The 26686-nt window shown below is 36.4% G+C and overlaps 1 protein-coding gene across 1 annotated transcript; it reads left to right on the top strand.

The window, feature by feature from the left end:
* Nucleotides 1-374: 374 nt before the first annotated feature.
* LOC129359724 (ligand-dependent corepressor-like) lies at nucleotides 375-16962 on the top strand. Its single transcript, XM_055029561.1, has 7 exons — nucleotides 375-471; nucleotides 7000-7065; nucleotides 7722-7801; nucleotides 8633-8777; nucleotides 8936-9253; nucleotides 9349-9451; nucleotides 11620-16962. The coding sequence occupies exons 1-7, from the start codon at nucleotides 375-377 to the stop codon at nucleotides 12629-12631; spliced, it is 1821 nt and encodes a 606-aa protein (XP_054885536.1). The 3' UTR covers nucleotides 12632-16962.
* Nucleotides 16963-26686: the final 9724 nt, after the last annotated feature.

Genomic DNA, 26686 nt, shown 5'->3' with positions numbered 1-26686 from the left:
AATCGCTTATTCTTATTCTTACATTTCTATCTTCAAGCAAATGCATGCCCCCCATCTGCCTCAACTTGTTGTTTTCTCTCTCTCTTTATTCCTGTAGGAAAATTATCTTACTAAAGAATATTCCTATTTCTTATATCAAAAAACTAAACAATTATAATATCCTACTTCTTGCACACATACGCACAAATATTATAAAAAATGACTAATACCAATATCGTGTCAACAGTAACCAAGGAAAACTATGTAAATATGTGTTATGTCTATGTTAATGAGAAGGTGCTGCTGGTTCACTTATCTCCGCGGGCGCGCGCCCGTTACCACAGCTAAGCGCTTCCTCTTTGCGTGCTGGTGCCCGCCGCCAGAGAAAATAGAAAATGGCGAGTCTGTGCAAAAAGCAGCAATGCACAATCGACAGGCGCGGCTTTCGGCAGGAACTTGACTCTTGGCGACACAAACTTATTCACTGTGTAGGTAAGGAAACTGTCAGTGAGATAGTTCACATTTTACGGGTTGAATTTCCCTTCGTCGTAGCTTTTTTCGGTGTAAATAACCATCTATTACCGGACTGACTCGGGGCATCTCCGAGCGACTTTTTGTCCTTAACTGTTTCTTTCCTACTGCAGCCAGTTGGGGTAGCTACTGAAATGTTACTGTTTTCTATAATATCACACCACCGAAGTTGGATTATGTGCTGGTTTTCTTACCATTGAGTCTCAGTTGTAGGTATAAAGTATGTAGTGGCCTAATGTTAGTTTGTTTAAAGGGCACCGTGCTTGTTTTAAAGGGAGTGTCAGTGGTGTAGCGTCGGCTAAAGACGTACCCGTGCGCGGCGCGCTCCTGCTCTAAGATCATACTGTAATTTGTGTGGGGGAGGGCGACACAGACCCGTGAGGTGATGTTCTCAGTTAGCGTTTAAATTACCACCGTGGACGCGCTTATTGCTTTGAGGAAGTAGAGGAGACCCCACTGTTAGGAGAGTTTCCCTTTTTCACAATACACGAACTTCCATAGACTTGCAAACGACAACAGTTAAAGACGTGCTGTACACTGCAGAGGCTGTGTTGGTGCATACTAGTAGTTTAATTTAAAACATTTTTAATGTGCTAAACTTAACAAACAATTTGTTTTATTTGTAGTGTTTTATTGTTATATTGGCATATTATATACTGTGTGGAAGACAATCTGCAAATTCAGACGCTTCAACATGTTTTTTTGTGCTTCAGTCATTGTAATGCAACACTTAATGTTTGGTCAACATGATATGGTAAAAAATGTTAAATGGCCTGAATGCATATAGTGCTTAAGTGCAGAAGACCCCAAAGTGTTTCACTGCACATTTTTTCATTCAGGCACACATTCACACACTGATGGTGTGATGTCATATAGTGTAATATTAAAACAAAAGCTAGATTTATTGTTTATAAAGGGACACATCCTAAAAAATAAAACAAAACAAAAAAACCCCCAGCAAATTTTGAGTTGTGAATTGCACATATTCATCCAATATTACAATATTTGTGGTTCAAGTAACTTGGACAGGGATTTTATTGCAATAAATGTGATTAATTACATAGATTTTAATACATTAAAAATGTGAGAAAATTGTCTTTTCTTTTTACATACAAAAGTCATGAACTTAAACTTTTGTATTCACGTTTCTTTTACACCCACTTAAACCGACACACAAGGGACATCCGCAAACAGCAGTAGACAAAAGTGAAAAACAGCAGTAGTATAAAAAGCTAAAAACACATGACCTAAAGGGCTGCTGCAAAATACTATTGTTTGCAATTTGTGCTAAAAGGAGGTAGTCTAATCAAAGCTATTCAAGCCTAGAAGACCATCTCAGTGTCAAACATGTTGCAGCATGCACAGATGTCTCCACTGCTAATGTCCACATTTCTGAAGAAGCATTTTTCCCCCCAAAGAAATTAGTTGGGTGGAGAGGGGGACTAATTCCCCCAACTAAAACTGAAACCCTTCCTGAAACTCTTGAAGCTGAATAAGTATTTCCACTAACCTTATAGTTGGATGACCTAATATAGTAGCAAAAAGGTTTTTTAAATTTAAAATGTTTATTTTGTCAATATATGGTTTTTGATTTGACAAGTGAATGGTCTGCATACAACAATCTGTTTACACAGTGTGTTAAGTTAAAGTGTAATAAACTATAGATCTAAATAGCAGTAATGGAATTCATATTTGGGTTCTGTCATTGTTAATTTATGTAGTTTTGTAATTCTAATTGTTACTCTTTTCTGAGTACAGACATTTATCAAATCATTGATATTGTCAGATAACATTGAAGCAATTGACTGACCTATAGTTTTAGTGTAATAAATGTCAATAACTACTTGTCTGGGATGAAGGTGGATGGTGAGGTACATTTTGAAACCAATGTCTTTAAATGGTAGATCATTGACTAATTCAAAAGTTATAGCTTAACCTTTCATGCTCATTATCTGAAAATATCACATTAAATTAGTTGTATCTTTTTTTTGTGTGTGGATATGGGTTAATGTTATTTATGTGTAATTTAAGTATGTAAAAGCCAAGATATGCACATTAAAAGATGGTAGAATGATAAATCCCAATATTTTGACTTAAAATAGTTACGTAAAACTAATTGGAAAAGGCATTGTTAGATTGGGAGTTGTAGGTGACTTGTAGTCATTTGAGCGTCACACTTTAGAGCTGTTTGCTTGACAGAACATTTTCTATTTTATCCTCATTATGGCTTAAGTCAGTAAAATGAATATTCCAAATAAGCAGGCAGAATAGAAAGTGGATTTAGATTGTTAATAAAAAAAATAAGGAGACAATAGCAGCTTCTGAATTGCTCTCTGATGTTTTTCCAGGACTGTCTAGTCAGTTCTCTCTTTATGATTGACAAATGTCCCTTGTGTTTGGGCTATAATTGTGAAACTGCAGAGTACATGACAACAGCATCAGCTTGTTGCCAGTAGAATGGCATATTCAGTCCAGAACAACAAGGACATACTTTTGTTTGGCTTTTTGGTGGAGAGGGCTGCACGCCACCACCACCCCACTGTCCCTGAAATGGACATGTTGTTTAATGTGAACAGTAAAACTGCAGGGTGGAGACAAGCACAATTGTCCAGTAGAACAGCAGTAACAATTGTTTGTATGTTTTGCCCCATACATGCATTTATGGACCAACAACCCCCAGATGCAAAACGTGCTTCCAAAAAATGTGCGCTCTGTGTGGATTTGGGAAAAATTTGGACTTATACATCAGCCGCCGGCATTTTAGAAATCTCTAGAATGTGTGTCATTCAGACTGGCGTTTAACATGCAGATGTGTGGGGTAAAAGATTTGCTCAAACACCAAACAACCAAATATCGAAACTAGACAGACTAACTTGTTTGTAGCAGATATTATTCATTTTCCCTCTGGTGGGTATGTGGCTTATGTTTTCCCATTAGCATTGTGGCCTGGTGTCTGAAATGATCCAAAGCTTTCATGAATGTATGAGACACAATCTTGGATTCCTGGGAAGTTTCCGCCACTTCTTTTCATATTTCCTAAACGGTAATGTTTGTCCTATATGTTTTTGAAAATTTGTTATGATACTATGATCCTATTAGACTAATAGTTTACATCATATCGCACAATGTGCTTAACGCACGATTTCATTTGAAGGTGTGAAAATCATTTTGTTGGATAGCCTGATTAATATATAATGTATTTGAGAATAATATCTGCAATCACATTTTAGCCCAGATGGGTGCAAATTATTTTTCATTTGCATTCACCTAAGCTAAAATACTTGTTTGTTGCTGTAGTGATTTGCAATAGCCAATGTTTTAAAATTTGGGTTGATGATTGGCTTGGTTGTCATATGTTGAATATTTTTAGGACAACTATACTTTTTTTTTTTTATTTGCTTGACTTTGTACTTTTCTGTCCCCCGTCATTTTACACCACACCTACTTCTTCTGTATCATCTCTTTGCACAAAATTGTTGTTTTTATGACTGATGTGTGAATAATGATCCATTTCGAAATCTAAAATGAAATTTCTGCCTCAAAATGCCTGCTTTCTCTGTTTGTTTGTTTTTTTGTACCTCATAAGACTTAGATCTGGCAAAATTCCAGTTTTAATGAGCTTTTGGTTTTGCTTATGTCTGAAGGTGTTTTTACAGTAGCTGAGTGGGGGATGGGTTCAGTAAAGTTTGGTGCAGCACTGCACACTCTCAGCATCTAGAGCGCTTTAGAACAGGTGTGGCACACACAGAGCCTATTAGCTAAACCAAAGAGACACGAGCAAGTACTTACTTTTGCAATGAAAAATGAGTTGCTGACTGATCTTGTGCATTGGTAATTTAATCAGTCAAAATAAATATATTTTCCTTGTTAGCATGACAGTCCACTGCTGTGGAAAAAAGTGAACAGAGTTTTGATCTTGGGTCACATCAATGTGCCACAGATGTTTATGTGTAGGATTTAAGGATGTTATTCTGGTTGTAGATCTTGATGGATTTCTCTTTGTAAGCAGTGGTGGGAGTGTTGTAATAAACGTTACAAACAGCACTCTCCAAATCTTTCTGTCTCTGATTGGATTTAGATGTAGGTCAGAAGAAGGCTAAGGCAGATTGAACAGAGGTATAGCTCACAATCAGTGTCTGAAGGGTTCATGTCTATGTTTGGGCAGTTTAAATGTCAATGCTTGATTAAAATGTTTTTTTAGGCAAATTGTAAAATACATTTTATGATTAGCTTCTACATTTTGTCTATGATAAATATATGGTCATGGGATTTAACTATAACAGGAATGCTTAGAATTCAAAGTTTTCAAGTTCAGTTTTACAGATTTTAGACCTTATAAATTGTTGTCTTGAATGTCAAAGTTTGATCACAAAGCATAATCTTGTTTCATCCAAAATAATCTTGTTTCATCCAAAATAACACATAACATCTAAATGAGCTGAATCCTTGACTAAAATTTAATTTGAGAAACTGTGGAAATGATTTTGAATGCATCACAATGTCTGTATTTAGAGGTTTGCTAGCTGTGAGTACATTTCTGTACTAAAATTAGTCATAAAAGGCAAGTCCACTTTAAAATGCCTAATAAAAAACAAATAGAACAATTTAAAACATAGCTGGACAAAACAACTGAATTTACACATTTGCAAAATCATGGATGCTTGGATGTAATATTTGGGAAGTTTCTTCTTTTTTTCTCAAATCATTATTATTAATACTATTATTTCAAACACCATTACTGTTTTAGGAGTAATACATAATTTATCTCATTGTAGCATTTGTTTGACATAATTTCTTATTATCAAGTTTTATTATTGTGTACTGTATTATGTCTGTTATCTATTTGCATTATGTTGTACCTGAGTTAATAACAGACCATTCTATTGAATGTATTTACTTTTTAAATCATTAGCTAAAGCATTTTTTCCTTTTATTTTTTTTTTATAAATGTGGTATGTTTTTAGAAAGAAGTTGTCTTGAGTCACAATTCAAAACTGAATTTAAGCATAGGACAATAGTTTATAGTGTATTTAATGAACTTGTAAAATGTGGCCATTTTCAGTTTCCTTTTTGCAGTCTTTAATTTTCATCCTGTTGTAATAAATTCAGTAATTTAAGCACCTCTAAATGTTTCAGTTATCCAAAAATAAGACTTTGGTTTAAATAGGTTTTGTTTCTTGCTGTAAACCATTGCAAGATATAATGTCCTCCTGTTTAAAAAAAACAAAAAACAAAAAAACACAACATGGCCACAAAGTCAGGGATTACAGTGTGACACATTTTTTTAAATGCCTTAAACTGAATTCCTGAAGAGTAGTTTGATGTTATGGGGCTGCACTGTCAAACCAAAGTGGATGACCTACTTTTCTTCTCCAGCCTCTGAAATATTTCAGCAATAGGATTGGATAGCTCTCCAGCTGAAGTCCTGTGCACTAACCCAGAAACAGAACCATGTTGCTGCTATAGGCATCTCCACTTCATCCCCTCCCACCCCCTCCATCCACCCCTTTTATGTTTGGCTGCTGGAAAGTGGGTGGGAATTTGTAAGGCGGCAGAATGAGGCATTTTACCAGATGACAAGCTTTTCTGAATTCACTTTGAGCTTCGCAAGAGTATAGATGGAAAAGGCTGATACGTTTTCTCTCTATCTGTGAAGGATTTTGTAAGTAGGCATTTTCTATTAACTGTAGAATTGCGATCATTAGTATACCGTGGTTCACTTTTGTTTATGATCTAAATGCTCACGAATCATATTTTTAGCTTAGTAAAATACATTTTGATATTAACCTATTTTAAATCCTCTGTTGTTGTGGGTCGCATGGCAAACAGTTGTGCTTATATTTGTGACAGTTCATTGGACAGATGTTGCCTATGACCTCTTTAGTGCTTGATTTAACTCATAGTAGTTTCAGTTTGCTTATGATGACCCTGCGGCTGTTGGCTGACATTATGTATTGTCATGAATTAATGCATAGTTGAATTTTGTGCAGCAAAACAAACCATCTATTTAACAGCTGAGACCATAGGATATCTCTTCAGTCTGTACATATGATATCTGCAGTTGCACTTTGACTGGCTTGGGCCACTCCTGAGTTTTTCACTCAAGGTTTTCTTTTAATTTCCCTGTCTCAGCTCTCTAGATGTATAATTCAATATATATCACCTGGTGATGCTGTTGCTGGCTCTTTCATTTCATGCATCACTCTGAACTCTGTAGGCGCTTTAGTTCCCTGGCAACAAAAGAATGAAGTGTGTATTTACTGAATTCTAAAGATGAAGTTCATAATGTGTGTTTCCAAAGCATCACTTTTAAGCCGCTGAAAAGGGAAAGACTTTACTTGACCAAAACATAGAATCAGAATCTAATACATATGGGGTGGAGACATCATCTTCAAGGATTCATAGAGGCTTCTGTCCTGCTTTGGATTTAATGTTGTTATATTAATATGAAATCAAATGTTTATTTTATTGAATTATGTCTACTTGCAGGTTTTGAGAGCATCCTTGAAGGTCTGATTGGTCCAGAGTTGATAAAAGACCTAAAAGCATTTAAGGGTGAGTATCCCAGACCATTTTCTTTATTGCTAAGCTGTTGCATGCTCATCATGACAATGCTCCTCCATTGTACCATCTGGTACCCATGCACATCGATCCAAGACAGACCCACTGCCAGCAGAAGAGAGGAAGGCTTGTGTTTCTGCAATGTTTTTGATGGCGTGGGATCCTATGGACATTTTGGACAATATGTATTCTCACTAAGATAATAGGGAAGGCCTTATAATTGCTATGAGTCAAAAAAGATTTTTATTCATTACGTTTTCAGCTGGACATTCAGATGGAATGGTAGTACACTTGCATGCATTCATGGTGACCCACTCCGGTATTTTATTTATATATTTATGTCCATTGCCTTATCATTAAATTAAAGAAAATCTGATTAAAAATGGAAGCAGTACTCTAAAATAAATGTTTTTATTACAATTTAACAATGTTTATCTGTGTTGAATAAAGTCGTTGAAAGAAATGTGGTGTTGTCTTAAATATTTCAAACTTAAGATTTTGTACATTAACCACAAAATCTTTATTTTAAGATTTTAAAATGAAATTAAATCTCACTCATCTCAATTCTGTTTGTCATTAAGAAAGTGAAGCTACAAACCATGCGAGTGTCTTTTTTTTTCTAACAACTTTCATCTGTTTTGTGTTCACAGACTTTGAGCCTATTGCTGTGTCTGACTGGTCATTTGATGAAAATTGTCTGTTCTGCTGTTTGAGGAGAGATAAAGTCAAAGTAAGATTATTTTTCTTCTTTTTTTACATATTCAAATGGCTTTCTTGTAGAGATGTGTTTTGTGATTTTTTTGTAGAATATGTCTGATTTTATGACACTGCCCTGAGCTCTTTGCAGTTTTCCTTTGAGAAATCTAATAAACAGCATTACATAATTTGTTATGTATGTACCTACATACATATATAACATTTTAAATACTTTTCTGGACTTTCTGCTCTGGATGTCCATTAATTATTTATTTTAGAACGTGAGGTGACTTTTCACACAGACAAGATCCTTTTCGATCGTCCTTCTAGGACAGTAGGGAAGGCCTTACGTTTTTGTTACATGCTACAATAAACTTCAACCTACTGACCTAAAATAAGAGATTTAAGTTAAACTACCAATATTATTCCCCTGCAGGGCTTGTTAAAAATTACTATGAACTTTATGGAGTAATAAGGAATTGAAAAATGAGTGTGACGTAGTTAACTCAAAGTTTTCTTCTTCCAAAGTGCTGTTGATACGACCACCTAGTAGTGGTTGGGTATCGTGAATTCATGGATCATAACAAAATTTGATGGTCAAACTGAAAGTAATCACTCTTGTCACCATACTACACAATTCTTTTTTACTTTTGGTGCCTATTCAACAGATGTGTGCCTAACATTACACTGCAAATATTTGTGCACATCTGAAAAACTTCAAACTGAATTTTTGTATAGTTATCAAGGAGAACATTCTCTGTAATCCATGTTTTGTTAAAATCCTCTACCTAGTGTTAAAGGCCCCTGTTTTGTGTATGTTGAATTCTAAAGCCTACTCTATGAACATATCTCTTTTATTTAACAGGAACACCTATTTGGCTTCAACAAGAGTCATCTTGAAGATGCACCTAAACCTCTCCTAGTTAAAGATCAGATCAGAATCATCAGACTAGAGAAAAAGGCTGAGGAGTTTCTCAATGCAATTCTTTGCAGAAAAGGTATTTCTGCAGGTTGGTAACATTGTTACTGTCTTGAATACTTTTCAGTTGGGATCACACTAAACTTAAACAAGATGAATGTTATTTAAATGTTGCGTTGTTTCTGTCATCTTTACTGATCAAGATTGAGAAGGAATACACACTAAACAATTTTCACCTCTGTGTTTCAGATGTGCCAAATTTCTCAGACCCACACATTCCAGTAGTGGCTCGAGAAATTCTTCAGAGAATGATCAGCCAATTTGCAGCCGAATATACCTCAAAAACCAGCTCTCCTCAGGACAGTCGCTCGGACTCCCCGCCTCACTCTGACCAAAGCCGGGTGGCCCCACTCCTTCTGTCAGGGACTACTTCAACCAGCCCTGCTAACACCCTGGTTGGAGCAGCACAAAACCAGAACCCAGTCTTGAGCAAGCTTCTGATGGCTGACCAGGATGCTCCTTTAGACCTCACCATCAAGAAGCCTGCGGCAGAGCCCCACGAACAAGGTAGTTTGAAATAGATTGGTAAAATTTTACTAGTATGCTGACGATGGTGAAGTCTGCAAGGATCTCAAGAACTATGTGTGTGTGTGTTTTGATAGATGGAGTTCTTGACTTGTCTATCAAAAAGAATCGCTGCAGCAGCAACAGCAACATATCTTCCCGCAGTGTCTGCTTTTCCCCAGCTACAGTCTCGCTGAAGTGGTAAGAATCTTTTCTTCCTCTTTTGTTTCTATTGGCACAGATTGTGTTGATATTTTTTCTTATTGTGAAGCACAACAAAAAAGGACTAAATTCTGTAGTTTAATGTGTTGGCATCAAAGTGCTGAGGTGATTTGACAAAAATCATCACAAAAATTAGTCTGTTCACAAAAAGCATTTTTCTCTCATGCTAAGATATCTGGATCAGATATTCTTCATCTTTACTTTTACTTACAGTAAAATATATCTGATATGGATATTTTTACATAAGAGAAAAAATACCTTTGTGAACAAAAGGGAAGCTCACTCTTTAATTTCCAGTAGAATATAGTTTGTAATTGTATTAATTCTACTAAACTTTCAAAAAGTTTTCAAATCCTGTTCTGTATTAAAAATCTCTGGAGCTATCTCTAATTTAATACTTAGCAAATTACTTTTAAAGTTGCAACTTTAAAGATGGAACTTGCAAAGTTGCCAAGTTAGCAATTTGGTTAAGTTTATAGTTAGCCAATTTGCTAACTACAAGCAACTTGACTAATTATAGTTTTCACTGCAAAACTATAGTTAGCCAAGTTTTGGCTATAGTTTTGTTTATAATCACCATTTTTTCCCAAAATTCTGGCAGGGCTGATATTATTATTGCATACTATGGGACATGTAGTAAAAAAAAGACAAACTCACAAAAATGCTGACTCAGAAAATCATGTGAAAATGTAATTTTAGGATTTAACAGGTTCTGCAATAGAATCAACACAGTGTTGTCTTGTAGTGTAACAGATCTTTTAAACTGAGCTGATTCCTTTTAGTGAGTTCATTTAGAATTTGGGGTGGTCAGTTTATATTCAATATCACATAAATGTATTACTGAGTTGAACTGAAATGGACGGTGTAGACTATTTTATTTCACTACATGCTTTTATATGAAAGAATGACATCTATTGATTTGACTTCATTTTTACTTACAGCCATAACTTGGTTTTGTTTTATTTTTGATATGTTTTCATTTTTAATACTAATTATTATTAGTTGGGATTTGTTTGGATTTTAATCTTTTGAGTCTTTTTACTCACCCAGACTTGAATGTGCCTTTTTAATCAAATTAAATATTTGGTTTATTTAAGCATTAGTTTCTTTGAACTCTCACAGTAGGTTGCCTTGAGAGCTTAATGACCTTTCTAGTTACACAACATGTAGCTTGCATCCATTTCTGAATCATACGTTTGTGAATATTGTACCTCAGAAGGACAAAATAGCATCCAAGCAGCTACATTTTTCCAGTGATGTGTTCTCCTCAGGAATCAGCAAGTTGCATATCAAGAGAGTTGTCTTTCCTTTTCATTGAATGCACAAAAATGAAGAACTCCTGCCTTTAGGACTGAAAATATGCAATCACTATTACAAGTTTTAGGACTAGTCCTTTGATTCGTCCATTTATTCATTTTATTACCTAATTGGTAATTTAAAAAAGGGCACTGAAATGGGTTGTTGCAAAAAGATGTTGATTTCATTTAAAAGACCGAATAGTAATATGATGAAGTGCCCAATGATAAAGCTTAACCTTCACTTAGTCAGGATTCAAGTCAAAGAGTTGACAACCACTGTTAACAAGTTGTTAATTTTCTGAGTTTGATCAACACAATAATCCTCTCCTGGCATGCTCCTTTTATTGCTGCACTTGCTCCATGGTAATGTCGCATTTAAAATCTCAACATCTTTCTCTCTATCATGTCATAAATACAGTGCCCTGTGTGAAATCACAGTTCCCTTATTCGAAGAATAATCTGTTTTTTGGTTCTGCATTTTGAACCACATGAATGATTTGCAAGAAAAATTTGCAGTTTCAATGCTTTATTTTGCTTCAATTTTAGTTTTGCTTTTATTTTCCCTTTTTTTTTTTTTTTTTTTGCTTTGCTTTTATTTCTTCATCATGTTCCTTCAAAATTTGTAAAGTTTTCCTCAAAAATAAATAAATAAAAATTGTGAAACCAGAGCCGTTTTTATTCTGAAATGTAAAGTTATTGTGGAGAGTGACTAACAATAATGTTACCTAAACAATGTCATATAATAAAGGAGTGGCCAACATCCTCCCCCTCACAACCCATCCACCTTTAGAAAGATAAAAGGGCACTGTGCAAGCTCTGCTTACATCCAATCTCCTTCCATCCAATCAGGCCGTCGTTGAGAGCGGACGGACAAGTCGGGCTGTTTATGAAGAACCTACAGAATGGGAGGAGGAGGGAGAATATCGGCCATTCCGCCTGTTTTAAGCCTACCTCATCTCTTGCATACTCGCTGCACATCAAAAAGGAGCCCAAACTGGAGAGCGACCCCAAGTCACCACTTAGCCAATCGCCTGGGTGCAACTACACTGAGCTTCCAGGAAGAAATGCTACTTCTTCCTGGAATTGCAAAACCAATTTTGGAGCCCTACTGAAACTTAAAACCAGTGATGATGCTAAAGAGCACTTTAAAGATATACCACAACTTTTGGAAGCTGCTGGACTTTTGTCAAAGTCATTTTCTTTTGAGAAAGCGTACATTAAGGAGGCAAACAAAAGTCAAGAGCATTCCCCATCCTGCTCACCATCTTTTGACATCAAGATTCCTCATGTGCGAGTTGTAACTACAGGAGCAAAGCCTTCTTGGGATAATATGCCTTCTGAATATTCAGATGTAGTCAGTAAAAATGTTGTTGGAAAGAAGCTTTGCTCTATACTTCCCAGACAGATCCGGAAAAGGAGCAGTGTGGGATCTAACAGCCCAGGGTCAGAGAAGGAATATTGGTCTTTTCCCACTGACCACCCAGCCTTTGCAGGGAATTGTTCTGCGGACTCAGAAACAGACCCAGGAAACAGGTTCCCCAGGAAGAAGCGAGGGCGATATCGGCAATACAACACCGAGCTTCTCGAAGAAGCTATTGTGGTGGTGATGGCTGGGAAAATGAGCGTGTCCAAAGCCCAGTCTGTCTATGGGATTCCACACAGTACCCTGGAATACAAGGTTAAAGAGCGTCTAGGAACCTTAAAACATCCCCCCAAAAAGAAACTGAAATTGACCACTAATGTGGAGGAGGAGGGTCTTTCACTGTCTACTGATGAGACTCAGGGCACCGTCAACATCCTCTCCCAGGATAGAGAGAAGCCACCGCAAGAAACTGAAAATGCTTTTAATAATGTCCAATGAGTGAGTTTTTTTCTGAAAACAACTAACAGTGATGGGCTTTTTTATTAATCAGTGCACCTGCTGCATTGTGCAGCAGTTGACTTGGTTTTCCACAAAACCTCAATAACTTTATTTGTTATGAACTTATTTATTTTATCTCTAGTCCTGATTATATGTACTTATGATATTCAAGTATGTAAGTGTATCCTTGCAGTAGAAGTAGATTTTCAGTAAAATGCAGATCTAATTTATTCACTTGTATGTTATTACATTAAGAAGTTATCAAAAGATAAGTGGTCACTGTAGACTACAATGAGTTGTTACACACAACAAATAAGAAGACTAGATATCTGGCGCCCCTGTGTGTTTCCTTTAAGAACTTTTCAAATCTTCAAAGTAAGTTTGCTGTAATTCTACAGAACTATAAAGCTTAATTTAACTTACAAATTATTTATGGAAACATTTGATTTTAAATTCAATCTATATGTCATAACATGACGTAATTAGGAATTTATCCATTAAAAATCAAAATATTTATTTATGATTATTGTATTCTAGCAAGACTGTTTTGCATTTTAATCCCCTTTCTATCCCAGTCTAATATACATTTCCAAGCATGATATTCAAGCATGTGTAATTTATACTGTTTCTTTTATATGGCTTCACTGCATTGAAGTGTAGTTCATATTGAGAAGTTAACTAACTCTTAGTCAAAGAAAATTTCTTTCTCATAGTGTATTTATGTACGATTATTACAAAACGACAGCTAGTGTGATTTGTTTAATTTTTGCCTGAAACAAGCTTCTCTCCCAGACAGGTTTGTTGGTCATAGCTTTACAAACCAGTAGCACAGGAGTTCAAGTCATCAGTTCTCAGTACGATTAGTTTTTGCACCAATAAGATACTATTTGATCAAAATGCTGCTTTCTTTAATCAATCAATAGATATCAAGAGTGTCAGAGTGAAAGAATCCCAGTGAAAGCTAGTTGTCAGACTTTAATTCATGACAAAATTAATTTAAGTTTGTATTTTACGTTGGAAAAAATACGAAAAAGTTTAAGGGGTATCAATACTTTACAAGCACTGCAGGTGTAAATGGATACCTACATGCCTGGGTATCCATTTACACCCTGCAGTGATAACCTTCTTTCCTTGAGTAACTCTTTCCTTTATTCAGTTATGTCTTGTGGCACCTACTTCCTTATATTCTTATTAAACATTATTTGTATAGTACCAAAACTAGTCTATATCTTAAAATAATAATAATAATGATAATAATTAGTCTCCAGGCAGTCTTATCGTTGGACACTTTGAGATACTCCAGTGATGTCAACAAAATTGACATAACACTAATAAGGAATAAGTATCAGGAGAAAATGTTTATTGAGGAAATTTTTGCCAATTTGACAAAACTTTTTGCCTGTTTTTTCTTTTTTTCTTGAGTTGGCCACATCCAATTGTTCACATCAAGGTTGCACCATCACTTTTATCTCAGGACGTTCTGGAGTAATGGAGTCATGGCCCATTATTCTTTTATCAGGTTAACACAACTCCAGCAAATATTGCTATTGAAGCTATTGCAATACTCGCTGCCTTTCAGACAGATACTGTTGATACTGTTAATAGTCGATGTCTTCAATAAAACGTTATTTTCACTACACTCTTATGATGTATGAAAATATTTAGATTTAAAAAAAACAGGCAATTTCAGAGTAAAACATGTTCAGGGATATAATCCTTTGGTATTTCAGCACAGTAACAATAGATGGCGAGTAAGCCTACCAGTTTATCATAGGTTGCTTCATGTTGTCTTTTTGACCAGTCTTTGGAGCAGGTGTTCATCTTCAAATGATTTTCAGTTATCAAGTGTTAATAATTTTTTTTCTCAGGTATTTATTGGTGGGGGAAGGCAAAACACAAAAATTCTTAAGCTATTGTTTTACGTAACACAAAACAGTGCAGTTGATTTTTGGTGTGTGAAGTTTTCAGTTTTTTATAGACAATCATCCAGTGCAACTTTGAAAACACTGATAGTTTCTATTGTAATCTTAGTTATTTTTAAATTTGATTCACATTTTGATTCACTGTTTTGTGTTATTCACTCTCTGTAACAGTGTTAATAACCAACTACCTCACAGGAACATAATAGGACTTTACTGTTATTATATTTTTCGCATTTTCCAATGCATATAACACACTGAATACTGTAAGATACTTTCACAGAATGAAAACAGCTGTGTAATTTAACACGTAAGATACATAAAAATGTAGTAGTATGTACATATTCTAGAGTTTGTTAATGCACTGTGATCTACAAATTGTCTATTACACTGACATTGGTGTCTTCTACTGAGGGTGTAAAATGTTTTTTTTTTTCTTGTGATTCAAAACTTCACTTCTTCCTCAAGTTTTCCTCCAGCTAATAATATATTTTGTCCATGCATCTTTTCTGATATTAATACATTGTTTTCAGTATGCTTATAGCCACGTAACAAAGATTGTAAATATCTATATAAAGAAAAAAATATTACTACACATAAAAGTTGGTATACATAAGTGTATATCTTGTAAATTTTGCTTAACTTTACTTAGTACATACATGACAACCAAAGGCTCTTACTGATAATGTGGCTCTCAAAATCACTGAACAGCATTGGTGTCTTTGCTTTAGCATTTGAAGAATATAAAGAATCACACCAGTATTTTTGCATGATTGGGCTAAATTGTGTGTTTTAGAAGATTTATTGCATCTTGTGTAAATTGTCCTGGAGTTGCTTTCATATTAAGAAATGCTCAACCTTTGTGTGATTTGATGTAAAAGTAAAAAAGTAGAAATTATTGTAACTTTAGATTGGAAGTAAACCAGTTCAAAGTCTCAACAAAGTTGAATTTCAGAGTACTGTCATCTTAAAAGAAAAATTATTAATGTTTAAATATTGAATATCATTACAGAAGTTCAGGTATTTAGTTACTAAATTCATCCAGTGAAATAGATTATAAGGGTTAATTACACACAAACTGTTGTTTTCAATCCTTTTAATTTTATTTATGATTTGGCACAGGCATTGAAAGCGGTTAATATTATAATATTAAATCAAGACCATTGAAAACATTTCAAAACAAAAGTGTGGGTTAGTAAAATACATATTAATTCCTGCTTAAAGGTTGTTTTCAAGGTGTGCTTCAAACTTTACTATGACTAACGGCCCTCAAAGAAACAAATATTCTGATCTATTGAATATAACTGCATACAAAAATTGTCTAAGATTTGTGATTTCTGATGTATAGATTCGGTATATTCCAGTACTATATCAGCCATGTGGATGAATTTGCCTGTTTTGTAAAATTGGATATGTTGTTTTAGTGGAAGAATAATGACTACTTGGTGTCCATTCCTCATGGCAATGCTGAATGATACCCTCAGGGACAACACTTTTCTTATTTGTTATTCAGATACTCCACTTTAAACCTTAAACTTTGCAAGCAGAGATGTGAAGTTAATAAACACTACCTTTAAAAATATGATGGGCTCTAGTTGCAAGAAAGCCTTTTTTTAAATCTAAAATTTATTTCTAAAATTTATTCATAACACCAACAGGTACATCAGCATTTTTGCCAAGATGTAGTACATTTACTACTTGAGTGTTGGTTTTCAGTTTTTAAATTATAGTGGGTGAATGTTGGCCTTTTTGTTTTGGTCTGTGCTTGAAAAATGGCTACATGCAAAATCTTTGTGTGTTTTACTTTTTTAATAAATTCAATGTTTTTTCGCCATGCATAACAAAAGAGATTGTATTCTTGCTCGAAACTAACATTAACAATATTGCTTTGGTCCATTTTTTGTATATAAGAGCCAACATAATTTAACTGTGTTCCAAACAGAACTCTATTTATTCAAATGTTTTTTTCCTTGAAGTATAATGTTAAAAAAGATATAATCCAAGTGTTTTTTGTTTCCCCAAAAAAGTGACTACCAGTGATGTGGTAGTCTTATCTACCACATCACTAGCATACGTAGCACATGTGGCCAGACTTTCTTCTGACATATGACATATGCTACTACATTTTTATGACATGTCTCAGCAATCCAGATGTGATATGTTTTTTAAATAAGCTCGATATGAAATCTGATGTACTGAACTGCCCCATATGTACTTGTTACCAATGAAAAATGTGTTTGACCTATATCAAACTGGACTACCCCCACTGTCTTGTGCATGTATTATTTTTACACATATACATGTATGTTTAATGTAAACACTAAAAAATGTGATTGGTCAAGTTCACTGGATGAATGATTCAGTTTTAGATTTGCTTATTCTTCTAATAAATATGCAACATATAAAATCTGATATTAGTATTCTTCTTTTGCACTTGTTTGAAAGCACTTAATTTTGTATCCACATCCATAATTACTGGTGTATCAAACATTATTAATGCTAATTTTTGTTTTTTTTTTGTCTCCGTAGTGAGTCTCCAGACTACCGTTCTTCAAAAGCAAAAGACCTGCAGTCCACCTCCACGTTGGAACAATTTATGGCAAAACTGTGTCCTCACCACCAGAGACGGATAGTAGATGCAATAGGTTTTCTTCAAACGGAAGTCAAGGCTCATGCATCCTCTAATGTACAAAAAACATCTGACTCTACCTCTGGTGTTCGAGGGAAAGCATGTCTGAATTCAAACTCTAGCAGTACAATCCCAGAGAAATCACGTCCTGAGCTAAAACTTCCCAATGAATCTACTCCTAAAGCTGAAGTCCTGGAATTCCCCAATTCTGTCCCAAACAGCGATTCACAAAAGAATATTCCAGAGGATGCGGTGTCCTTGAAAACATCTATAACCCCAGGCCCGCCTTTGGATGTTTTTAGTCTTGGTTTCGGGAGTAACCAACCACGGGTCAGTTCCACCCCCAGTTCAGTGGATGGAGAGAACAATCGTCAGAGCGATCAGCCACCTGTTCGAATGAAGATCAAAACCAGCAGTGCTGCTGCTGGTAAGAAGCTGTCATGTGTGCTCGATAATCCTCTTTCTTCTCCCTTCCATTTTCTCGAAGAGAAAAGGGTTTCATCCAATAGAACAGAGACACAAAGTGCCAGACTTAGCTCCTCTGTGAAAAGACACAGTCAATTGAATGTCACTCCTCAAGATAGTCAGAAAGAGGTTCTTGAACATGAGAAAGATAAGACAGCAAAAGTGTTTCCAATCCATGTGTCCTTTCCCTCAAATTCTGTTCGAACAGCAAGAAAGACTGTCAGGGTGTCCTCTGAACATCAGGTCAGGGACAATCCCGGTAGGGAAATGGTTGACCCTGATATCGGCAACTGTGACATTGTTTATATTGACAAACCAATTACAGATTGTTTAAAGGAAAAGCGCCGCGGCATGGCCCCTCGCCGTAATGCCAGAAAAAGTACGAGGGGGCATATGTATTCGGATGACATTTGGGAGTTAAAAACAGTTCGCACATTAGCCGGAAGGGGCAACTGTCCAAACCCAATGCTAGAGATGACTACATTGGTCACGCCGAAACAAATTCTGGCCAAACCTGAAGGTCTACCACCTGTAGATATGCCCTTTGCTGGAACTTTCTCAGAGACAGTGAATCAACAAATTCCCTCAGATGAATCGAATGAGCATGTCATTTCAGGAGCAGGAGATGTTGTCGAGGTAGCCGCTAGTAAAGTAGATGCTGTGGAGGTTGAAATGAGTCAAACCGATCAGGGCCAGAATAAGGTCCAGTCTAGTTCAACACCTTTTATGAACCTTCTAGTAGAGAGCCAAGAAACTCTTCCAGCCACTTTAACGGATCAAGAGACAATGAACGATCTAGGGATGGCAAAAGAAATTGGAGAAAGTGTTGGTCCGCCTTCACATGAATCAACAACCAATAACGAGCCAGAGTCTCAACAGGTTGTACTGGACAATACAGAGCAAACAGTTACAGAGACACAAGTAGACTCATTAGAGAGTGTCACCACAGGAGAGGCAGAGCACCAGCTTTCATCAGCTAAACTTCTCAGTTGTGAGACTGATATTCAGAATAATTCTGTTACAGTAAATCTAGTGGAGGAAGAGATAAAGAAAGATGAAAAGGAAAAAACGCAAGAGGATCAAAGTCAGGAGATTCAATCTCAGATGGAGTCGCGTTGTGATAATGTTGAAAGGACAGAAATGTCAGTTTCTACATGTACAGCAGAGGAACTGACTGTAAGAAGGATAGAAACTGAAATGTCAGAAACCAAGAACTGTGTGGAACCTGTAGAGACAACAAATAATAAAGCGGAGTGCAACGAGTCTGCAAAGCCAGTTGATGAACTGCCAAAGGAGTTGCCACCTTGGCATAGAAAAAAAGACACTAAAGCTCAGCTGTCAGATCAGTGGAGACAGACAGAACCAGTCATAGTTGGCTTTGTCAATGGAAAACCAGTTTCAGCTTCAGACAGGAGTCTGCGCCAAAGAGCTGATAGGAACCCCACACCCTCAAGTAAAACGGCAATAAAATCTTGTCAGAATCTACTCATCTGTAGTATTTCAGATCCTACACCTACGTCAGCTGTTGAGAACAAAAAACTAGAAGAACCTCAACTAGAAACAAATACATTAGAGACTGCTATGATTCAACAAGTTATGGAACCGTCCTCTGACCTGCCCTCAAGTGAAACATCTAAATTGCCTTCAAAGACTAAAGAAACCCCAAAACAAAAAAGTTCTCCGAGAAATCAGCACAGGATACCTGTGCCTTCCGATCAGCCTGCTGATCAGATTGAAAGTACGTTATCGAAACGCCAACTGAGATCAGCCAGTCAAAATTCAGCTTCTACTTCAAGTATTATCACCTCCATTTCCTCCCTGAAGCCTTCAACTCTTATTCTTCCACCTGCAGAACAGCTACCTTCCCTCCGCATCCCCCCTTTTCCATTACCTCTAACAATATCCTCTCTTAACAAGCATTCTGACTCCTCACTTTCTGAAGGCTCCCAACAGCATAAGGTCTCTGAGACTATGCAACCAACCACTAAAAACACAGAGCCAATTAAGATCATTTCCGAAGAAACCCCAAAAAATACACTTGTGAGTGAATCTGAGACTAAACAAACTTTAAGATCAGGTAAAGTTGTTTCAGATCACAGTAAAAATGAGAAACAACACCTTAGTTGTTTCTCATCTACTGGGTCAGGGTCCGCACAGGATGCATTTCCAAGCCTTCAAGCTGAATGCTTAAAGAAACATTTGAAAAAGTTTCCCATTGCTTCTCCTGTGAAAAGTAATCCTAGAAATCAGAAACTTATTGCTAAAGCTCTTGAACAAGAGCTTAGTACTGAGGAATCAAATTCTTTAGAAAAGTCATCCCCCGTAAAGACTGAAAATCAGACCGAGTTTGTGCCAACAAGTAACAAACGTGGGCTTCGGAAGAACTCAGATGTAGGTGAATCTGACTTAATCCAAAAGCAAAATGTAATTCTTGTAGAGGACAGGCTAGCAAGTGAAGATAAGGATGCTTCCATGTCAGAGAGACCCAGGAGAATTCCATTAAGAAGTGAGACCAGTAAGGGTGAAATGTCTGATGAGGCTGTTTCTCAGTCACCGCCACCAGATAACAAGAAATTAGTCTTGAGATCACAAAGATCTACCCCAAATTCCACCAGTGCTGCTGACACTGCAAAGCAAAATGATATAGTCTCCCCTGTTCGAATAATCCCAGAGAGAACAGCCAAAGTGCAGCTGAAACCCACCTCTGGGACTGTTGCACCGTTGACCCACAGGGCCCAAACCCCTGCCATTGCCCCAAAACAAGAACCCCCTAAACAAACTGTCAACAAATTCTTTCAGGCTCTTAGTGGTGAAGAGAACCAACACTTAATTACAAACTTGAATACTAAATATGATAAAATGCTAAAGGGTTGGGTGCAAATGGACAAAGAGGGTCAGCCAACAGCAAAATACAAAAACAAATCAGACAGACAGGCAGCTATATGGAAGAGTAAACGGAGGGCACGAAAACCAAAGTCTTCAGAGCAGCAGAAATACTCGCCTGTCCAAATGCTTTTTATGAAAGGTTTCAGTCTCACCAGCATCTGTCGCTGGTTCCTTGATTCAACAGAAACCAAGTCCCTTGTTATTGTCAAGAAGGTGAATACACGTCTTCCATCCGAAACTCAGCTGTGCTTCCACAGCTCATCTACTGGGTCAGGGTCCGCACAGGATGCATTTCCAAGCCTTCAAGCAGAACGCTTAAAGAAACATTTGAAGAAGTTTCCCATTGCTTCTCCTGTGAAAAGTAATCCCAGAAATCAGAAACTTATTGCTAAAGCTCTTGAACAAGAGGCAAACACAGTCAAGAGGGCAGAACTTCCTAGCGGTACTCAAAATTTGAGTAAATACTCTGCTGCCAAAGCCAGTGCCCAAAAAGGTGAATCACAAAAACCTTCTGGAAAATCTAAGAATCCAGCTAGTGCAAGAATCCTGAGAAAATACTCCAATATTCGAGGGAAGATGCAAAGTCAGCAAAGCACAGTTAGAATGAAAAGGAGTTCAAAAATGCTAAAAAACAAGAAATCGGTGGTTGTTACTAAGTCATCCGCTAAATCAAATCTAAACCCACATTTAAAGGTGAAAAAATCTACTGTACCTGTTAGCAAAAAAATCAAAGCGTCTGCTGCAAAACTGGCAAGAAGGAAGATTTTGACTGGGAATAAGGCAGCAAAACCTTCTCTTCCAAAAAGGGCTGTGAAGACTCAGGCCAACAAAGCTTCAAAAGACAAAAGCAAGACAAAACTACCAAAGAGATGCTCGCAACGACTTGGGTCTCCTAAAGTACCTGAGTATCAGCCTGTGGATACATCAAAGAGCAAGATCAGCAGCAAAAAAATGAACGAAGCAGAACGTGAAGTAAATAAGAAAAAACCTCAAACTAAAGAATCTGCTCACAGCACAATTGTGGAAAGCAAAGGTAAAGAAATTGCTGCTGAAACGCCACAGCAGGGCGTTGACGTAAAGGCTTCGGGCTCATCTGACCAGGTACAAACAAGGTCCCAGAGAAAAATGGAGGCAGCGACCCCTCTGAGTGAGAGTCTTGGCAATCCTTCAAAGAGGGCCAAGAAGGCATCACTGGCAGAATCTCCTAAAGCTGCCACTGAAGTAGATGAACCTAAGCTAACAAGAAGTGGAGCTTTGAAGAGGAGTCAGGCATCGTCACTGCCGCGCAGTGGAACTAAGGTTGTCACCAAGAGAGCCCAGGAACTCCAAGAGACCCTGCGCCCCAAAATGGACCTTTTTTTTTACTACCTATCTATTTTGTACTTGCCAAACTCCCAGGGATAGTTCTCCTCCTCTTTTTTTGTTCATGCTTTTGTAAAGCTTGATGGTAAAAACGCAAGTATGGAGCTGTAATTTCTGAACTTTTTTTTTTCTGTGTTCTGGAACTACAGATAAGTCCTGAAAGATGTCTGACAAATGTAGTTACTTTGTGTTTCTGCACTCTATGAAAATGGCTGGAGATAACAAATGTCTGACAAACCTCCATTTTAGAAGGTCAGATCATTAGCATCTAGCTTATATGGAATTCATCCTTACTCCTGTGCTTCTATGTCTTTTCATTTTTGTATATATTTATAGTTTTAGATGATGGCATGTTCTGCATTAATTTCTTTGAGCGGCAGGAAGCTTTGAATCAAAGTTTCACGTATGGGTAAGTTGGCGGTTTGTGTCTCCAGCCAGTCTTCCAATCACAACATTGTGAATATGTGACGTTGTGAACCAGGTGCCTTATTTATGAAATGAATTGTAAATGAATGTGTTGTTAAATGTGAAAAGTTCTCTTCGTGGAGATGCAATTGATCTTATTTGCTTCAAGAAGCAATTAGGATGTGGTGTTGTGCGCCTCTTGCTCTGGCTGCAAGTTCTTCTGATCGGATTTTGGGAGTTCCCTGGCATTTTCCCCCAAAGCATTAACAGAAAATTGTTATTATAGCTTCATTAGATGTAAAGATCTGCATTGTTTATTCAAAGAAATGGTTGTGCTGTTCGTGTGTCATACGTTTTGTATTGTTTTTGCTTGTGGTCAGGTGTCATTGCTGTGTTTCTCAACACCTACCGTTCTTTTTAATGAGTTTCAGAAAACCATGCAAACCACCCCATCTTTTATTTAAACACCAAATCTTCAGAGAACACTTCCTAGAGGGGGAAAAAAAACACAAAACAAATTTGAGATAATTTCAACTTCTCTGAAGAAAAAAAAGAATAAATGTAATTTCATGCTATATTGGTTTTTATTTGAACAGTAATAATTTATATTCACAAGCATTTTTAATTTCATTTCCTCTGATTGTTGGGTGAGTTTTCAGAATGTGAAGCCTGCTTATTTCTACAGTAATATTTGCAATGGTTTTGTTAACAGCAACACATTTTAGGACAGTGTTATTTCATTTTTACCAGGCTCTATTTCTTTAAGGGCATAAATCACTTGTAGATGCAAAACCAGTTCCACTATGTTTTTATTGATATTTAAGGTAATTGATTTCGAAAATATATTGCTGCCCACCCAATGTCAGACTTGAAATTGTTTATTCTTTGCAGTTGCTATTTAAAAATGTGGGTTTTGTATATTAAAAATAAATACCTGCTTTATTTGTGGTAACCCCAAGACATCTTTGTTAAGAACTTTGTATTTTGGCTGGAGTTGATATAAAGATGTTTTAAATTTTATACTTTGTTTGTTTCATTTGCATCAATCCTTTGAATCTTTCTTTGTCAAGACAGTAAAAGCAACTTTTTGCATTAAAGAAAATACAACATCTTCAAGTTACACAACTGGCAGGAGGGCAATTAAAAGCTCTCTTTACTGGTTAGTGAACAAGGCTTTTAATTGCAACTTAAACCTGAATTACAGGGTGAAAATGAAGACTTAGGAGAAAATATTGCAAACTCATTTCAGAGACTTTTTATTTTCTTCACTGGCACTATTTATGAAATCAGTACATGTTAAGTCATCAAGCTATTTACCTTTAGATGAATTGCTTTGCAAATTCTTGCTTTTTTCTTCTCGGATTTCAGCAGTAATTCTGCGTAGTTTCACCTTTGAGGGTCCTACCACACTGTCCATGAGGACCACAGGAAGTTCCCACTGCAGAACAGTTGGCTTCTCACCTCAGCTGTGCAGCAAGAGAATGACCATATTATTTCTAAATTTAGTTAAACACAACAATGTTGGTAATTTTACTCACCAAAAAAAAAAAAAAAAAATGATAAAAATAAAAAAAAATAATTTTAAGACAGAAAGGGCAACATCTTTAGACATTATCCAAACTGGTTCACAAGGTCTGAACACTTTTGGCACGTCTGCAGCTGGCATCTCATGGGACATAACCCAGTGTTTCTATCTTTGACACTGAATGTATCTCATTGTATTTTTGGGTAGAAACATGTTAATCTGGGAAATAAGTGTTTGATTCTATACTGTTTTAGTCATTTTTCTTGCTTCCAAAGAAATCAAGTGTGTTAATCATATGCGGTGTAACAATTAACAAGAAACATCCTGAACAACATATTACATGCATCTGTAAAGCATTAAGTGATGTCAGTAGTTCATCTTCTACCACCACTCAGAATTTCACCCCCATAAGATGTCTGACCAAAAAAAATCAATTTAAAAAACTTGTTCACAGGTTTGCCAGCAGCTCCACCATCATAAGGAAGAAGCTGTCAGAACGCCAGGACAAGAGAGGAGTTTGTGTTTTCAGCTTGTGTTTGAAAAATTGAAAGTATTGAGATGTGTTTGCTCTTCAAACAAGATTTTTTGAATTGCCATTGCTGCTATGATCACAAATTGGAGCTTCAGGTCAAATGTCCCATCACAGATTGTTGTGCAGATTTCATTTGTAGCAATACGTATCAATTTATGTCAAATTGCATGTTGCCAATTACACGTCAAAGTAAAACTAACAAAGGAAGGCATATAGATTACTATTATTTATAATTATTATTGAATGCTGCTGTTCTAAATCTAAATGCAACGTGCTTTTGGTTTATTACACTGTTTTGCAGTCCAAAACAGTTCCAATTTTCTGCACATTTATTTTCAATTATCTTGGGGGTCAGAGTTTTACAGCTCACTAGCAGGGACATGAAAATCATAAATATGGGGCTTTTAGTTGTTTATCTGGACTTTTTTTTTCAAGGTGGATTGCAAATGTAAGTGCAATGATTTTAAAAATTTGTTTTTTATTTTCCCCACAAGATCAAAATTGTGATGACAAACTCAAATACACTTACCATTATTTGGATATGTCTGTTAGCATATGAATTACCAAGGTCATCAGCATTCATTAACTCAGCCTGATATTTATGATAGCAAATGCCATCTTGCAGAATAAAAACATCTAATCTATTTACAGAAATAAAATGTTCAGAACATACATTCATGTTCAATAATTTAGATTTTTTAAAATTTTCAGCAGCTCAATTTACTAAAAACATTATATAGACTAATTACAGACTGATGTTTTAAAGCCTTTGTTATATTTTTGCTAACATCTATTAAATCAATATTACTATTTTTAATACAGAAATATGGGCATATATAATCAATTTTTAATAAATGGTCTTGTCAGAGCATTTTTAATTTATTGATTTATTGGACATTAGGGCAATTAAATAAATCCAATAATAAATAAATTATATTTCAACCATAGTTAGTTATAATACAATGTAGTAGTGTTCAGTTCTTTATTTCAATTACTAAAAAGGTTTAAGAAAATTCAGGCTGGCTTCAGCACATGCTTCCTCTCCAAGTTTCTGTGCTCTGGTCCAGAACACCAGGCCTGATGCAGAGAGTGCAATGGACTCCAAGAAGATCCGGAACACACATTCAGATGGAAATTTGGTGTAGAACCGGATCTGGTCATCAGAGGCACAGAAGCGGCCAAAAAGTGTGGCAGAAAAATCCACTTTTTGAAGTTTGGCCTCCAACTCTTTAATATAATCCAGAGCTTCATCAAGTGCACCTGTAAAACCACAAAATAAAATAGCAAAACATACGGTTAGCAATAAGTTTTAATTATATATTTGAAACATTACTTCTGTGAAGATCAATACATGTTGTGAGTTGGAGCATGTATGTATACAGCCATTGAAATACAAAATATATAACCACATAATCTCAATTTCATTATTGTGTGATCATAATAATAATAATAATAATAATAACAATAATAATATAATTATAGCAACATTTATATTTTACTGAAATTCTCTTACATGTAAAATATATACAATATACTATCTTTTACCTGCGGGTGGATGTGCCGTGTAGTCCTGGTCCACAGCAGCATTTCTGAGAAAAGACAAACTGCCGTTTCTTAGCCCTCTCGAAAGCAGACTCTCTCATTGCCGGTGCAGTGAAGTTATTCCAGGCAAACAGGGAAGGAACAGCTCCACTTTTAAGGCGGCTGGTGGTGGATCCGCTAACAAAATCCTCCGGTGTGAAGTGGCGGCTGCACACGAAAGTGCTCCCCGTCTTTATGCAAAAGTCCGGACCTTCATCTCTTCGGATCGCCTGGATCCACTGCCTCCATTGGTCCAGGTCCGTCGGGAACGCATGATATGACAGATAAGGCTGTTTTCTTGCCCCACATGAACAACCAGGGACTGAACAAAGACAACTGCGCCGAGACTGAGCCATTTCCTAGCCTTTTAATGCTAACGCTATAGCCACTGGAAGTTGTCCAACCCCACATCCGCTTTCAAACCCGGAAGCGTGAAAAAGGTCTATACAGTTTCCTTTGGTAATTCAAAATGAGTAAAATTTAAACTAACACTGTTAGAGTGCTTTGAACTCTGCATTGCATATTACAAAATCTTCTTTCGCCTTCTCCTCCCAAATAATGAAAGTTTAATCTCATTTGTCTCACTTTTACTAGAATAGAAACGCTACACTGTTGATCTAAGTCCAACCCTAGCGTTGCTCAAGTTAAAATAAACAAAAAAAAAAAAATAGATAATGTAGGAGGCTCATGCAAACAATCCCACCCCCTGGCTTTCACCGTTGTTTTGTGAGCTGCAGATATTTTATTAGTG

Source organism: Poeciliopsis prolifica, unplaced genomic scaffold (genome assembly GCF_027474105.1).
Source record: "Poeciliopsis prolifica strain line A6 unplaced genomic scaffold, Auburn_PproV2 SCAFFOLD005, whole genome shotgun sequence".
Classification (NCBI taxonomy): domain Eukaryota; kingdom Metazoa; phylum Chordata; class Actinopteri; order Cyprinodontiformes; family Poeciliidae; genus Poeciliopsis; species Poeciliopsis prolifica.
This window is presented reverse-complemented; position numbering and strand designations above follow the sequence as displayed.